Raw genomic sequence first — 14315 nt, forward strand, 5'->3', positions numbered from 1 at the left:
TATAAATAAATTTGATATAAATCGAAGTGATATAATGGCAGAACAATTACAAGAAGAAGTGTTAAAACAAAATCAACGGATAGAAGAACTAACCGCAGCCATGCGAGAACTCCATGCCCAAAATGTGCAAAATAATAATAGGCAGTTGGACTTTGCAGCTAGGCAAAGAAACTATATGTCGATATTTACTGGACAGAATGCAGTCAGCATAAATTCATTTGTATCCAGTGTGGAGTATCAACTAAGCACCACACAGGATCCAGGGATAAAGAAAGCAATGACTAGGATGATCTACCACGAGAAAATACAGGGACAAGCGAAGGAGATAATAATAAACATCCCTGATCCAGAAAATTTAAACAACATAAAAACAGTACTAAAAACAAGGTACCGTCCTGATATAGAACCAACACAACTATACAATAGGATTAATAACATGAAGGCGAACTCGATAATGTTGACAATGATATTGATATGGTTACTGTTAGGGAAAATGACTAATGCACAGTTACAAGTACAAGACATTGACGAAGACACAGGCTTTGTGACAATAAAATTAGACACAGTAAAGGTAGTGACAAAAACTAATATTATACTTCATATAATCAATCCAACAGAAATTAATTATATAATACAAATGATGACAACGAATATAGAAAAACTAAATTTACGAAATAACGATTTATTATTATTACAATTAAAAGAAATAGAAGAAAGGGTAAAAACTTTTACGATTAACGAAAAACGGACGAAAAGAGATGGTTATTTGGAACCATGGATGAAGAAGACAGAAAAAATATTGAGGAACATTTAATTAGAATAGATATTAACAATAATAATATAATCAATAATTTTCGGGGTCAAATTAAAATCAATGATCAGGTTAATAGAACCTTAATACAACTTAAAAATATAATTTTAAAAGATAGGAATTTGGTAGTATCAGAACTTAATAGAATAAAGAATAATATAAATGAAAGTATATTTTATGATCAGCAACTTAAAATACAAATTTTAAAAGAAAGAGTTGAGCATATTCAAGCTATTTTAGCATCAGCACGTCATGGTATATTACACCCAAATATTCTAACAAATGAAGAAATAGAAAAGTATGAAAAAAATCTTAATAAATTAAAATATATTAAATTAGGAGTAAGTATAATGAAAAATAAAATGTTGGTATTTGCTATAAAGATTCCTAAAGCATTTACTGAAGTTCAATTAAAAACAATCTTACCATTACCAAATAAAAATAAGAAAGAAATTGATTATCCACAAGAAAAAATAGTCCAAATAAATAATGTAAACTATAAGTATGAAGAATTTAAAACAATCAATGAATTAAGTATAAGTAAGCATTGTATATACAAAAATAATTGTAAGCTCATTAAAAATAATATAACCGAAATATTAACTATTGATGATGAAACAATTTTAATAAAAAAGCCATATAATATAACATTAAAACAATCTTGTGACAAAAGAAATTTAACTTTATTTAAAAATACATTGATACATTACAATAATTGCTCATTAAAAATTTTAGATAATGAATTTTCAAATGAAAAAGAAATTATTAAAGAACGATTTTATTATCCTAGTAAAAATGAAAATAACAATTTTACAGATAAAGTAACTTTTGAAGATATTGTATTAAAATTTGAAAATAATTTAAAAGAAATAAATGAAATAAAAGATAATAAAAAGATTTGGTTAGGTATAAATTAGTAATAATGATTGTACGAGTATTAAAAATAGCATTTATTCCTTTAACAATGATAACATTGTATATTTGTAAAAGAATTATGTGTAATAAAACTAAGAGAATTCAGGAGAATTCTGATCTAAAGGAGGGAGAAGTTATATACATATATAGATACAGGCAAACAAAGCAATACAACTATGCATATTAACACTTTACCTGCTAACGATCAGGATTCAAAATGTTTAAAAGATAAGGAAAAATATGATGAAATATTATCAGAAATTTCAAAGAAAGTAAATAACATGATAAAATAAAGTAATTATGTATATATTATGTTAAATTGAGACAAAGAATAATTTCTTTGTTTAAAAGAAATGTAATTAGTTGATAAGCAATTAAATATGATATAAATAGAGGTGAATATTGGATTAATTAGTTAGTTAGTGAGATTCTAAAAAGACGAACAGTTATTAGGTTCATAGTTGAAAATTGTTTTAAACATAATATCTTGTTGTTGTAAAACTGCTGCCAATTTCACTTCGTTTCAAAATAAATATTCTTAAATAAAAATAAATGTGTTTTTTTATAATATTAGTAATAATAAATTACAAAATTCGTGCATATAACCTATGTATATATGTATACACAATGTAATTCGTAAACATACATATTCATAGCAAAGAAAAATGTATACAGTCGTACATCGCATGATTTGCATGTTTACGCATAAGTATACTTGTACCTTATTGGTATTTGTAATTTTTTTATTGTTCTTTTTCGTTCTATTCTCTTCTCATAGGCATAATGCAAATTGTTGTTGTAGTTTTTTTCGTTTCAGTTTAAAATAACCTAATTCTTTGCTAACCCTTATATGTTATATACCATCCTAATGCGAATTATAGGTGTGTGTATGTTGGTGTTATATAGGAACAAATTGTATTAAATATTAGGTAGAATCCTGTTTAGGGTTAAATGTCATATCATGCAAATTTTTTTTTTGTGTCATGATCTGATTTATTGTTGTTGGTTTATTTCTATTAGGAATTTTTTTTTCTTCGGAATCGAAATTTCCAGTAAAATATCATACGATCCTACCGTTAGGAGTTTTGGAGTTTTTATGTATGTAGATTTTAATTAGAAATGTTGTTTCAATAAAAGTGAAAAAAATATGAAAAATTTTTTTTTTGATAAATAGAGGAGATAAAATTCAGACCTCGCATTGAACGTAGGCATAAATTAATAAAGAAAAGAAAAAAAAGGAAAATTAAGGATCAAATTCCATCAAAATTTAAATCATTAAATTAATAAATTATTAATTTATAAACTATGAACAAAACAATAAATGTGTAATATATAAGTAACAAAATTGTAACTTAAAAATAGTATCAAATGTATTAAAATTTATAATTGTACAAATAAAGTGACAAGAGGCTCACAATTTAAATAAAAATTATTTATTCGCAATTAATTTGTAAATTAGAAAATGTGCTTAAATGAAAATTGTAAATTCAAAAAAAAAAAAAATTATTTGGAAAGAAAAGTTTATTAATAAAAAAATGAAATAGCAGAAAATTATAATTTTGACTACTTTTTGGTTGAAAGTTTTGGTTGAAACATTAACAAATTAAAAAAAAAAAATCGTTTAGTAAGAAAATAATTTGTACTAGTTCTTTTTGTTTGAAGTAAAATTTGAAAACTTAATTGTTATTATTACAAAAAAAATCACACTTATCATTGTTATACAGTACGCCCAATGTTACAAAAATTTGAAATTGATATAATTTTCGTGGGCAAAATAAAAAAATTTTTGCTGCTTAAATTGGATAAGACCTACATGCAACATAATAAAATATTAATTGCAAAATAATAAAATAATAGAACGTAAATTATCGAAGGAAGGAAATTAAAAAAACGTATCCTATGATTACATCAGAAAAAGAAATTTTAAAATCTAAGTTTATAAGAAAAAAGAAATTTTTTTTTACCACAGCTTAAATTGTAAGTAAATTCGAATTCCAATACTTAATTATATTAACTTATGTTAAGAATATAGAAGTGAAAAAGTGCTGATCATTCCAAATTAATATTAGTAAAACTTGCTTTAAAAGTTTTAAAAGAAAAAGAAAGAGAAAAAAAATTCTCTTGTTATAAACCTATACAATTTTAAATCAGAAAAAAAAATATGAATGTATTTAAACAATTTTTTTTTTGCTCAAAAGTTATTAATATTGTATATATTTTGAAAATAGATTATTCAGGAATCTAGAAATGTCCATAAAAATTAAAATAAAATAAGAGAAAAAAAAATTATTAATATAAAAATGCATAAGCAAGTAACTTATAGTTCTCATACATACATTTTTTGATTCTGAATCTTGTATTTTCAATACAGAATATTTTTAGATCACAATTTATCAAAAAAATTTATGAAATACTATTAAATAGTCTATTTTACTTTTGCATATAAAGTATGAAAATATAATTTTGAAATTTTTTTTCACAAATAGTTTGAACAATGATTTGTTTAATGAATTTAAACAAAGAATAATTTAGAAATAAGAACAAAATATGTAGATTTACGAATCCTTTCGTAGGTAAGCAATTTTGTTCAAATAATTAAAATTAAATAAATGAAATTAAAAATTTTGAGATATTTTGGAAATTCAGTATAATTTTTTTGTGAAATTTTTTTTTTTTTGACTAACTCATACAAATAGTGTTTCTACGATTTGATCCGTAAACATATAACTTAGAAAAACAAATGTGTAGCATTTTGTATATAATTTAGTTGTATGTATAATTATCTACAAAAAGAAAAAAAAAACTTAGTTTAATTTATTTTTTTTTGAAAACATTGCATCTATTATTTTGATATTTTTGTTATTTTTTTTGTTTTTTTTATTCCCTCTCGTAAAATTTTTCTTTTTTTTTTTCTTCAGAATTGCGTCCTTTATAATAATAGTGAATTCATTTTTTTTCACGATTATGCTCGTTATATAAAAGTATGCCCTATTTAACTAAAAATTTATACTTCACGTAAACACCTGATGGAATCTTAGTTCCTGTCCCCTTTGGGGTGTCCAAAATTTAGTGGTTTTTCGAGCAAAGTTGGGAGTCTCAACAACATCTGAGACTCATGGAAGGGTAGGGCTCGGGACAGTGATGTACCGTGTGGTGCACCCTATCATAACGCTTCACGTTCTGGTTCACTACAAGATGTTCATGTTGAATCCAACCTCACTATTTTTTTGCAATCGCATTAATTTTTTTTATTTTTTTTTCAACGTGTGCATAATTTTTTTTTCTGTTTATGCTACGTAGCCATTGGTGGTAACCGGCTACTTCTATTTAACCCACCCCAGGCTGAAGCTCCGGGACACAGCCAGATGCACACTGGAGTAGCTGGTGGCCGATGCCCCAACCAGTGGCGGATGACATGCTTTGCCAGGTCGTCCCCCAAAGCATCAACTACACTGGTTTCATAACAAAGTTAAGAACTCTTTTTTTTTTTTAATTATTTTTTTTATTTTAGTATATTAATTTTAAGCTAAAATTTTATGTTTTAATCCTTAAAACTGGTCAAACAATTAATTTACAGGAAAAAAACAACCACACAATGATGCATCACTCAAAGAAACATAAAATGATGGCGTTCATCTCTAAGATCCACAGAATGTTATCTGCACAGCACCTTAAAGCAGAAGTAAACTTCATATTGGACGCGTTATGTAAACAGAAGAGGTTATTTTAAGGACAAGGAACAACATGGGCATAGACAACTTATGATCATCGCTCTATGAATTTGATAAACAACTAAAGCAACATAATATTCGGACATCGGAAATCAACAGTAAATACCAAGTGAGGAACGCGTTAAATTCGGGTATGGATAAATTGAAGAAACATGAAAGATACACCAAAAGAAGAGACAAGGCTTAAAGAAAATTTGAGTGAGATAAAACGGGCAAGGAAAGCAGGAATTAACAGGAATTTCGATTCAATGGTTGCAAAACATATTTACGAAACGGATCACATAATTATAGAGGACGAATTGAAGGTATTAAAAGAGGTAAAGATGAACAAATCAAACCTGGAATACCTACTGAACACGAACGAAGGTAACCCGGCTTAATTGTTTGTCCAGTTTTAATATAAAATAATAAAAAAAAGAAAATAATTAGATTTCAGAATACGTAGGTCACTATTTATATTTCAGGTCCTGGCAATACTAGTGCTGTCAGGTGCAATCTGACACTTCCATTGGAAAGTTTGACATTTTTTAGGACAACTTCACTCAGAGCGTTTTGTCATTCGAGCGCGAATTGTTTTGTTTACAGTGACTTGAAAAATTCATCTCGGTCAAAAAATGGAATTGTCCCGTGAAAATTTTCGTGCGATTTTTTTTTACGATTTTCGGCGCGGATTATCGAGACAAGAGTGTCTCGATCAACTTGTTTCGACTTTTGGTGATGAAGCACCATCAAAAACCACTGTAAATCGCTGGTACCAAGAGTTTGGTTTCGGACGCCGTTCGCTCCAGGATGAATTTCGTGAAGGTCGGCCAATTTCGGTCCTTTTGCCGATGCTGTGCGCGAAATGATAATGATGGACCGGCATGTGACATACTGTGAGATTGAGGCATCCTTGGGCATTAGTTCCACCAGCGTACATAAGATATTGCATGAACATCTTGCCGTGAAAAAGGTGTGTTGTCGATGGATCCCAAAAAATTTGACGATTGCACAAAAGAAGGCTCGTGTCGATTGGAGCAAAGAAATGTTGAAAAAATTCAATCGCGGTGCGTCAAAAGACGTTTATAAGATAGTCACAGGTGATTAATCATGGATCTATGCATATGAGCCCGAAACGAAACAGCAATCGACCGTATGGGTGTTCCAAGACGAGCCAAATCCAACAAAAGTTGTTCGTGGAAGAAGCACATCGAAGCAAATGATCGCGTTTTTTTTTGGTATAACCGGTCATGTGGCCACAGTACCTTTAGTGGAACGTAGGACGGTCAATTCTGAATGGTACACCACCATCTGTTTGCCGAAAGTTTTCGAAGAAATAAAGAAAACAAGCAAGCGCCGGCGAATCATTCTTCATCATGACAATGCAAGCTCTCACAAATCAGCTGAAACAATGGACTATTTGAGCACTCAAAATGTCGAATTGATGGGTCATCCGCCGTACAGTCCTGATTTAGCACCCAATGACTTCTTCTTATTCTTTCACATCAAAAAAAAAATGCGTGGACAACGATTTTCAACACCTGAAGAAGCAGTCGATGCGTTCAAAAACCATGTTTTGGAGGTGTCTCAATCGGAGTGGAAAAAGTGCTACGAAAATTGGTTTCAGCGCATGCAAAAGTGTATTGATCTTCATGGGGAATATTTTGAAAAACAATAAAACCATTTCCAATGATAAATGTTTGTTTTTTATTGCTAGACCCGAAATATAAATAGTAACCCTCGTAAATCAGATATAAAGTTAGGTTAAATAAGTTAATATTTCTAATTGAAATAGAATTTATTTTTAATTTTTGTTGTCTTAATTAGAAGAAAATCAGCTTTAGTGAAGTGGATGTGCAGCACACGAAATATATTAGCAAAAATAAAAGTATCTTATTCCGCATGATTTCAATATTGTATTTAGTAATTTTTATTAAACAATAGTCAAAAAGTTTAATTCTGAGTCCGTAGCAATGAATTCTCAAATTAAGTGGAATCGTAATCATAATAAAAACAAAAATATTGCAAGTATGCAGATATTTTTAATACCACATTAATAAAGAAAGAAGAAAAGAGAATAATAACGACTTTAATAGAAGGTGATTCAACGTTTTATTATTGTATGGCCAACGAAAAACCAAGTAGATTGGTAATTTCATTGAACAATCATTGGAAACAATCGGCTAATCGGGCGTCTCAGACCTTCAGCAAAAATGAAAGCCTTAATACAATTTTTCGAGTTTGTTGAAATCCAGGTCAATTTGGGAGACAAAATTTTTTTTTAAAAATGTTACGAGTATCTATATTAAAACTTTTTTAGAAAAGCAGTCTAATTTTTTAATTTAGAGTTAACAATTTTTTTTTAATTTTATCGAAACTAGATTAGAACTATTGTATTATTTTAAATCAATAATTTTAATGTGAAAAAAATTTCTTAATTTTCTAAATATAAATGATCACAAAATGTTTTTATTATACGTACATGTAAGTAACGTATGTCATGAGATTTAATCAAAAAACAAACTAAATTTTGATATTACACTAATAAATTTCCAGTATTAAAAATATTTTTCGAATTATTTTAAATTAAAAAAAAAATCCTATTGTATTTCTTTTAATAAAATTACTTAAAAATTAAAAAATTAAAAAATAACAAAATAATATAAAATTAAATAAACAAAAATCAAATTAAATTAGAGGCAGATAAAAAAAAAATTTAAATCGAATACTCTGAGCTACTATCACTGATCGTGAATTCTCCAATTACCTTCTTTAATGCTGATAACACTTTGTCTGGCATATGATCTTGTAACATAACAGGCGATATTATAACTTCATCAAAATCTGTTGTGTCAGCCCATATAGCTTGATAAACTGGTTCAGGTTTTTTTAGTACTTTCCTAAATTAAAGAAATTGTAAAAATTAAATTAATTTTTATTTAATTAAAATAATTGATAAATAAATAAAAATTATAAAGAAAAAATTTAACAGCCCATTCATATTCATTCCTCTAACGAGTACATACTTTATTTATATAATTTTATATAGAGATTTTTCGCTATATTATCATGCAAAAACGAAAACATAGATTCTTTTTTAATAACTAATATTTTTATAACCTACTAAAAACGTATAATATAATAAAGCGATTACAGACATCTATAACGTTTTATGTATTCTAAATTAAATTGAAATTTTTTAATTTTGTTAAACTTCTGAATAATTTTAATAATTCCTATTCAAAGTTACAATGTTATAATTCTGAAAAAATTGCATATTAAGTAGGAATTTTATTTTTTCCATGTGGTGCAATCATCTTCCAACAATAACGTAAATTTAATTGCATATTAATATTATATAATAGGTATTACACAAAGTAAATTTTCAAATTTTCAGAACAAAATTTAAATTTTTTCATTGAACTCCAAAATATATGCAATTTTTTTTACGTTGTCATTTTTGATGTTTGGAACTGAACTTTTTCATGTTTGGAAATAGCTATCTATAGCTATGCAATAATAAATTCTCAAAACATAATTATTAACTTAAAAAACATGTTGACGCATGTATTTTAGAAATTCAAATAAATAATTATCGCCCGAAAGAATGCAATTTAATAAATAGAAATACTTTTAAGTATATCTCAAAATACCAAAATTTTTATTGAATTTTTAAATAGCCATTTTGCAAGTTCAACTTATCATCATGCATCTTTTTTTCAACTCAATTGCTTGGCGTACTATAATAATCCAGGCTCACCGCGGGTTTTGTATTGAACTATGTATGTTGTTAAAAAACTTGACAATGAAGACAGAATAATTTTTGATTTTACAATGTATATAATTGTTTTTTTTAATAATTTTATAATTTTATTAAAATTTCTATAAATAAATTAAACTTGAAGTATTTAAAATATTTAGTTTTTTAATTTATAACATAAGATAATCATGCATTCACATAAAAAAATAACATTTTAACATTAACATTTAAATACCATTTTATATATATTCGTTTATTCAATGACTATGAGATTTAAGAATTAATAATAACAAAACAGCTAAAGTTAAAAATATTTAGAATAATTGATAAATAAATTTACGCCAACAAACACCAATTTAATACCAAAAAAACAGATGATAATCGTAAGTTTATCGTAAATTTTTAATCTTAAAATCTAATCGAATTAAAAATAATAATATAATATGTATGAAAATACTCAAATATTTATTGGCTTACATGTCACATTTTATTAAAGTCATTACCTTATTTTGTGAATTTCAAAACATAGATCAATTTTTTTAGAAAAAGAGAGACAGCCTGTTTAATTTCAAATTTTTAAGGACCGGGACCACATTTATACAATGCTTATTTGTGTAATTTCGAATTTTTAAATATTGCACCAGTAAGTCGTTATCCCATAAGCTTGTAAAATTTTGATCTTCTTCAATTAATTTAAAATATTATGCATATTCTTACATAAGAAAAGAAATGCAAGTTCTATATAGTCGGGGAAGCATAATTAAGACTAAATTTTGCTAATCTTTAATATTATATAAAAAAGTAAATTATAAGTAGAAAAATGTGGGGAAGAAACAAATAAAATTCAAAGTTTATGTTTTGAAATTTTAAGATTAAATTTTGAAGTTATTTTCCTGATAATCTGAAAGGTTTCCTTAGATCGGTGTTTCTCAGATTTTCAAAATTTGTATGGTTATTTTGTAAAGCTAATTTTATTATCATAAAAATTTCAAACATAAACACAATAATTTAATATTATATTGCATTTTGGAATTTTATACGCGTCCATTACAATTTTCCTTACGTAATAACTTTTTCTAATTTTAACAATGTCCACATTTGCATAATAGCGTATACTGTGTACAGAACATATTGTTCATCTATATGGTCATATAGTGAATGACCATATATAAAAATTTTTATTAAATAATTTAATTGGTATATAAAATCCAAATTTGCACAATAGCATAATAAATAGATGACATAAGTATCATTCTGACCTAAATATTCGTATTATCTATTGTGCTTATAAGCTCTTACATTTTACAATAAAATCCGATTTGCCTATTGTAAATCCTTCAAGTATAAATTTTTTATTTTCAAAAATTAGCAAATAGAGAACAAAAAATCGTTTTTTGTTCTCTATTAAATTAGTAAATTTTTCTCCGCTAAATCCAAGCAGAAATGATAAGAGTGAAAACAATAAAAAGATTAATTTGATACCTGAAGATTAATTTTTTTTTTACGATATTTTTCACTGAAGTTCATTATAGGAAATTTAATTTTAAAATAATTTTGGATTTTGATTCGAAATAAGGACTCGAACCTAGGGAAAGAATAAGATTTTTTTCTGTTCATACGAATTGATAACGTCATTATTCACAGTGATAACGTCAAATTTAAGATTTATTACTCCTTAGGCACTTATAGCCTTCTATACTATTTTAAATTTACAACTTGTCTTACAAATTTTGATTTTCTCTTTTAAGTTAAGTAACTGACTCTATATTATGATATAACCGACAGGAAAAATGTACAATGACTATTTCCATTTTTGATTTACAAAAACACTTATCAAAATATGAACTTTAATTTTTAAAATAATTGGAATTAGCCATGTCTAAAAATGATTTTCAGATATATTTTAACGCCCGAAAGTATGCTACTTTTGGTTATAAAATTATTAATGTAATTAGGAAAACGCATTACTTATAGAATATTAGAGAATAGAAGAGAAATAAAATTTCTAAAGCATCAGAAATATTACATAAAAAATTAATTTCAAGCTTATGTGTCAAAAATATGGCTTAATCACGTAAACGTTAATTTTTCCAATAATATTTAAAATTAAAAGATCTAAAATGAATTTTCATATTTTAATAATTTGGAATCTGCAATTTGTAGATAACTTCTCAATTTTAGATCTTCAAATGTTTCTTTAAGAAAAAAAAAACAATTACTTATTATGTAACATTAAAGAATTATTTGTAAGGCTATAGTATTTTAAAGACCAATTTATGAAAAGTTTTTTCATTTCTATCCCCGCTTTTATTATCTAGGCTCCTATATGCATACACGAAAATGTTTAACATTAACAATAAAATTTCTATTGTAAGACATAAAAATCAAAATGCTTACTGTACATGATGCTTACAGTAAATTATAATAGGGTAAAAATATATAGATCGTAATTCGAGAAGTCGAGGAAAATTTTGAAGAAATTTTTTTTTTGCAAAATTACTGATCTGGAAATACAAAATGCTATGTAATGTAAATATAATGACTGCGTCTTTACAATATAAAATAATAATAATAAAATTTAATATTAAAGAGTAGACGACTAAGCTTTATGCGAAAAACAAAAACGATTACATAAAAAATAAAATGTTAAAGAATTTTTTTGATATTTTGTTAAATAGATGGGGCTTATGTAGAAAAGCATTATACTACACAACTATATGAAACGGGTGAAAAATACAAAATAGAACACGGAACATTTTTTTATGAATTGAAAAATAAAACAGAATATTTTGAAAATGAGATCCATTTTTTTTTCATCTTTTGAAATTTTAATTTATAAAAATTTTTTTCCATGATTTCTCAGCAGGATATCATGAACACATCAAAATATCTTCAATATTTATTATTTTAAAGGTTATGTCGCATACATAAGACATATATTATGCAACATTTACAGGACTATGGGCCGGACCTGACTGAATAGTAGAAATATTACAACGAGCCGAAATAATTCAGGCAGACTATACAAGTAAAAGAGATGTAAAAACTTAAATCACACAAATTTCATTAATTTACTTCCCGCAACTGCAATAAATTATTTCATTAACTATTTAAAAAGAAAAGTAAGGAAAGTAAATACCAAATTTTATGAATTATAAATATTAATATTTAAGATTTCCATAAAAATTATACCTTTATCGGATTTTATGTTAGGACTACACTTATGTTATTTTCGCACACCGTACGAAATATCGACAAAATTTGTATGGGTCGCGTATTGTGGGTTGCATATGCCCTATATAAATTACTATAATATTAACCGTTATTTTATAAAAAACATTCATCTTAATATACATATGAATATATAGACTGTATGTTATAAAGAAAAATTTGAGACTAGCTATGATTTATACAAAAAAAAAAAAGATACAAAAAATTTGCATATTTATAGGCTGATTTAAATATAAATTACTTTTTTGTTCCTGTATTTTAACATCGCATAACATCTAAGTATAAAAGTATTATGGAAGGGTACAATATACATTTGATTACAAAAAAAAAAAAACAAGAAAAAAAAAAAATTGTCAAAAAATTTCGGTTTTCACTTGTTTGTTAGGAAAAAATTTAATTTAATAAAAAATTTTTTTTTCTTTTTTAGGCTCTTTAGCACAACGGTATTATTTTGCGCTTGGGTGAACTGATTTACTTTTTGATGAGCTTTCAAACATATACTGTATAACAGTTATGTAAGTATATGAATATAGGGTGGTTTGATTTGAAATACCACATTCCCACCACACAAGAATTGACATTTGGTGGAAAATTATTGTATAATATGTAAATAATGTCTAATAGGTGATAATTGTGGTGGGATTTTTTTTTTTGAAAAATTTTAATCTAGGAAATTTTTCCGGGTATAAAAAATTATGTAACATATTAAGATAAGCTTTTTCATGTGGTATTTGGTGTCAAAACTATATGTTAAATTCACAAATTGGTATATATAACAGTTTTGAGAATGACACATTTTTGCGTTAGTACTTTTTCACCACATAATCAATATTATTTTTCGCTCTTTTTTGATATTTTAGATGTTAATTTAAATTTTTTTTAATTATTTCAACCATATTGTGTGAATGTGTTATTAAAAATAAAGTTTTCATTATAAATTATAATAGTAAAGGATGTCATATGTGCCAGTTAAAAGCAGAATTAAAAAATTTAATAGGTTTGACTTTGAAAAGTAATGACCTGATTTCTTTTTTTGGGCTAGAGTTTTAATTTTCTTGCAACTTTACATTATTCGATTCAATAAAGTTGGAAAATATTTAAAATTTTCTAAAAATTTCGAAAAATATTATCGATTAAGTATCACTGAAATAATATTATGTTTTTATGCTTTTACATTTCACACATATATAAAAACTGTAAGAATTCCTCTCTTAAGAAAATTATAGTTTTTGCTCTTATACCATTGGATTCTAACTGAACCAAAAAAGTTAAATGGATTGTATTTGAGAGAAAATATGTAACAAATTTGTAGATGAGGAATTTTCTCATTGAATATCTTGATTTCATAAATAATTTCTCTTCTTATACTTCTCAATTATTTTCAATTTTTAGAATAATAAAATTCATTTTAACATGAATTAATATTTTAACAGAAACATTAAAATCATGTCAAATCCGAACACTGTGAGGCTTGAAAGCCTGTCATTGACGGAAAAAATGCTAAGTCAAATTTTTTGCAAAAATTCTTAGAAAACCAGTCAAACCCAAAAACGGTAAATTTTTTTTGTAGTAAATTAATAACAATGAATAATTTAAACATTTTTGAAAATTTTTAACCTGCCCTTGCCGAAATTCGTTTAAAAAAATTTTAGTTTCGTTTGAGTAGTAAAAATATTTTCTAAAGTAAATAAAAATTGTCATTATTCTGTCATTGTTTTTACTTTAATAAAACCTGTCTATCCTCTAGAGGCCGTAACAAAAACTTCAATATCTTGAAATTCTACCTCTTTGGACAGGTTTTACTACAATAATTAATTTGACTTTTAAATAATATTTTCAGACTATTAATGTACCCTATGTAACGCTCTTAACTATTCATTATACTGTA

General features: G+C 25.9%; 1 protein-coding gene and 1 long non-coding RNA gene across 6 annotated transcripts in view; one reads left to right on the forward strand and one right to left on the reverse strand.

The window, feature by feature from the left end:
* The window catches only part of LOC129618727 (uncharacterized), a 32896-nt gene extending 25133 nt beyond the window's left edge, over positions 1-7763 (forward strand). Inside the window, exons 2-3 of one of the 2 annotated variants that reach the window (XR_008697825.1) lie at positions 5027-5823; positions 7264-7763. This is a non-coding gene — a long non-coding RNA (uncharacterized LOC129618727). The remainder of the gene's footprint in view (positions 1-5026; positions 5824-7263) is intronic. The other variant, XR_008697826.1, reaches the window with a different exon arrangement.
* The window catches only part of LOC129618725 (diacylglycerol lipase-alpha), a 246629-nt gene that overhangs the window by 83349 nt on the left and 148965 nt on the right, over positions 1-14315 (reverse strand). For all 4 annotated transcript variants that reach the window (XM_055533673.1, XM_055533675.1, XM_055533674.1 and 1 more), the window contains one exon: positions 8204-8336. In XM_055533673.1, the coding sequence (XP_055389648.1) occupies positions 8204-8336 (133 nt within the window). The remainder of the gene's footprint in view (positions 1-8203; positions 8337-14315) is intronic.

This window comes from Condylostylus longicornis, unplaced genomic scaffold (assembly GCF_029603195.1).
Source record: "Condylostylus longicornis isolate FDR11 unplaced genomic scaffold, ASM2960319v2 ptg000010l, whole genome shotgun sequence".
NCBI lineage: Eukaryota > Metazoa > Arthropoda > Insecta > Diptera > Dolichopodidae > Condylostylus > Condylostylus longicornis.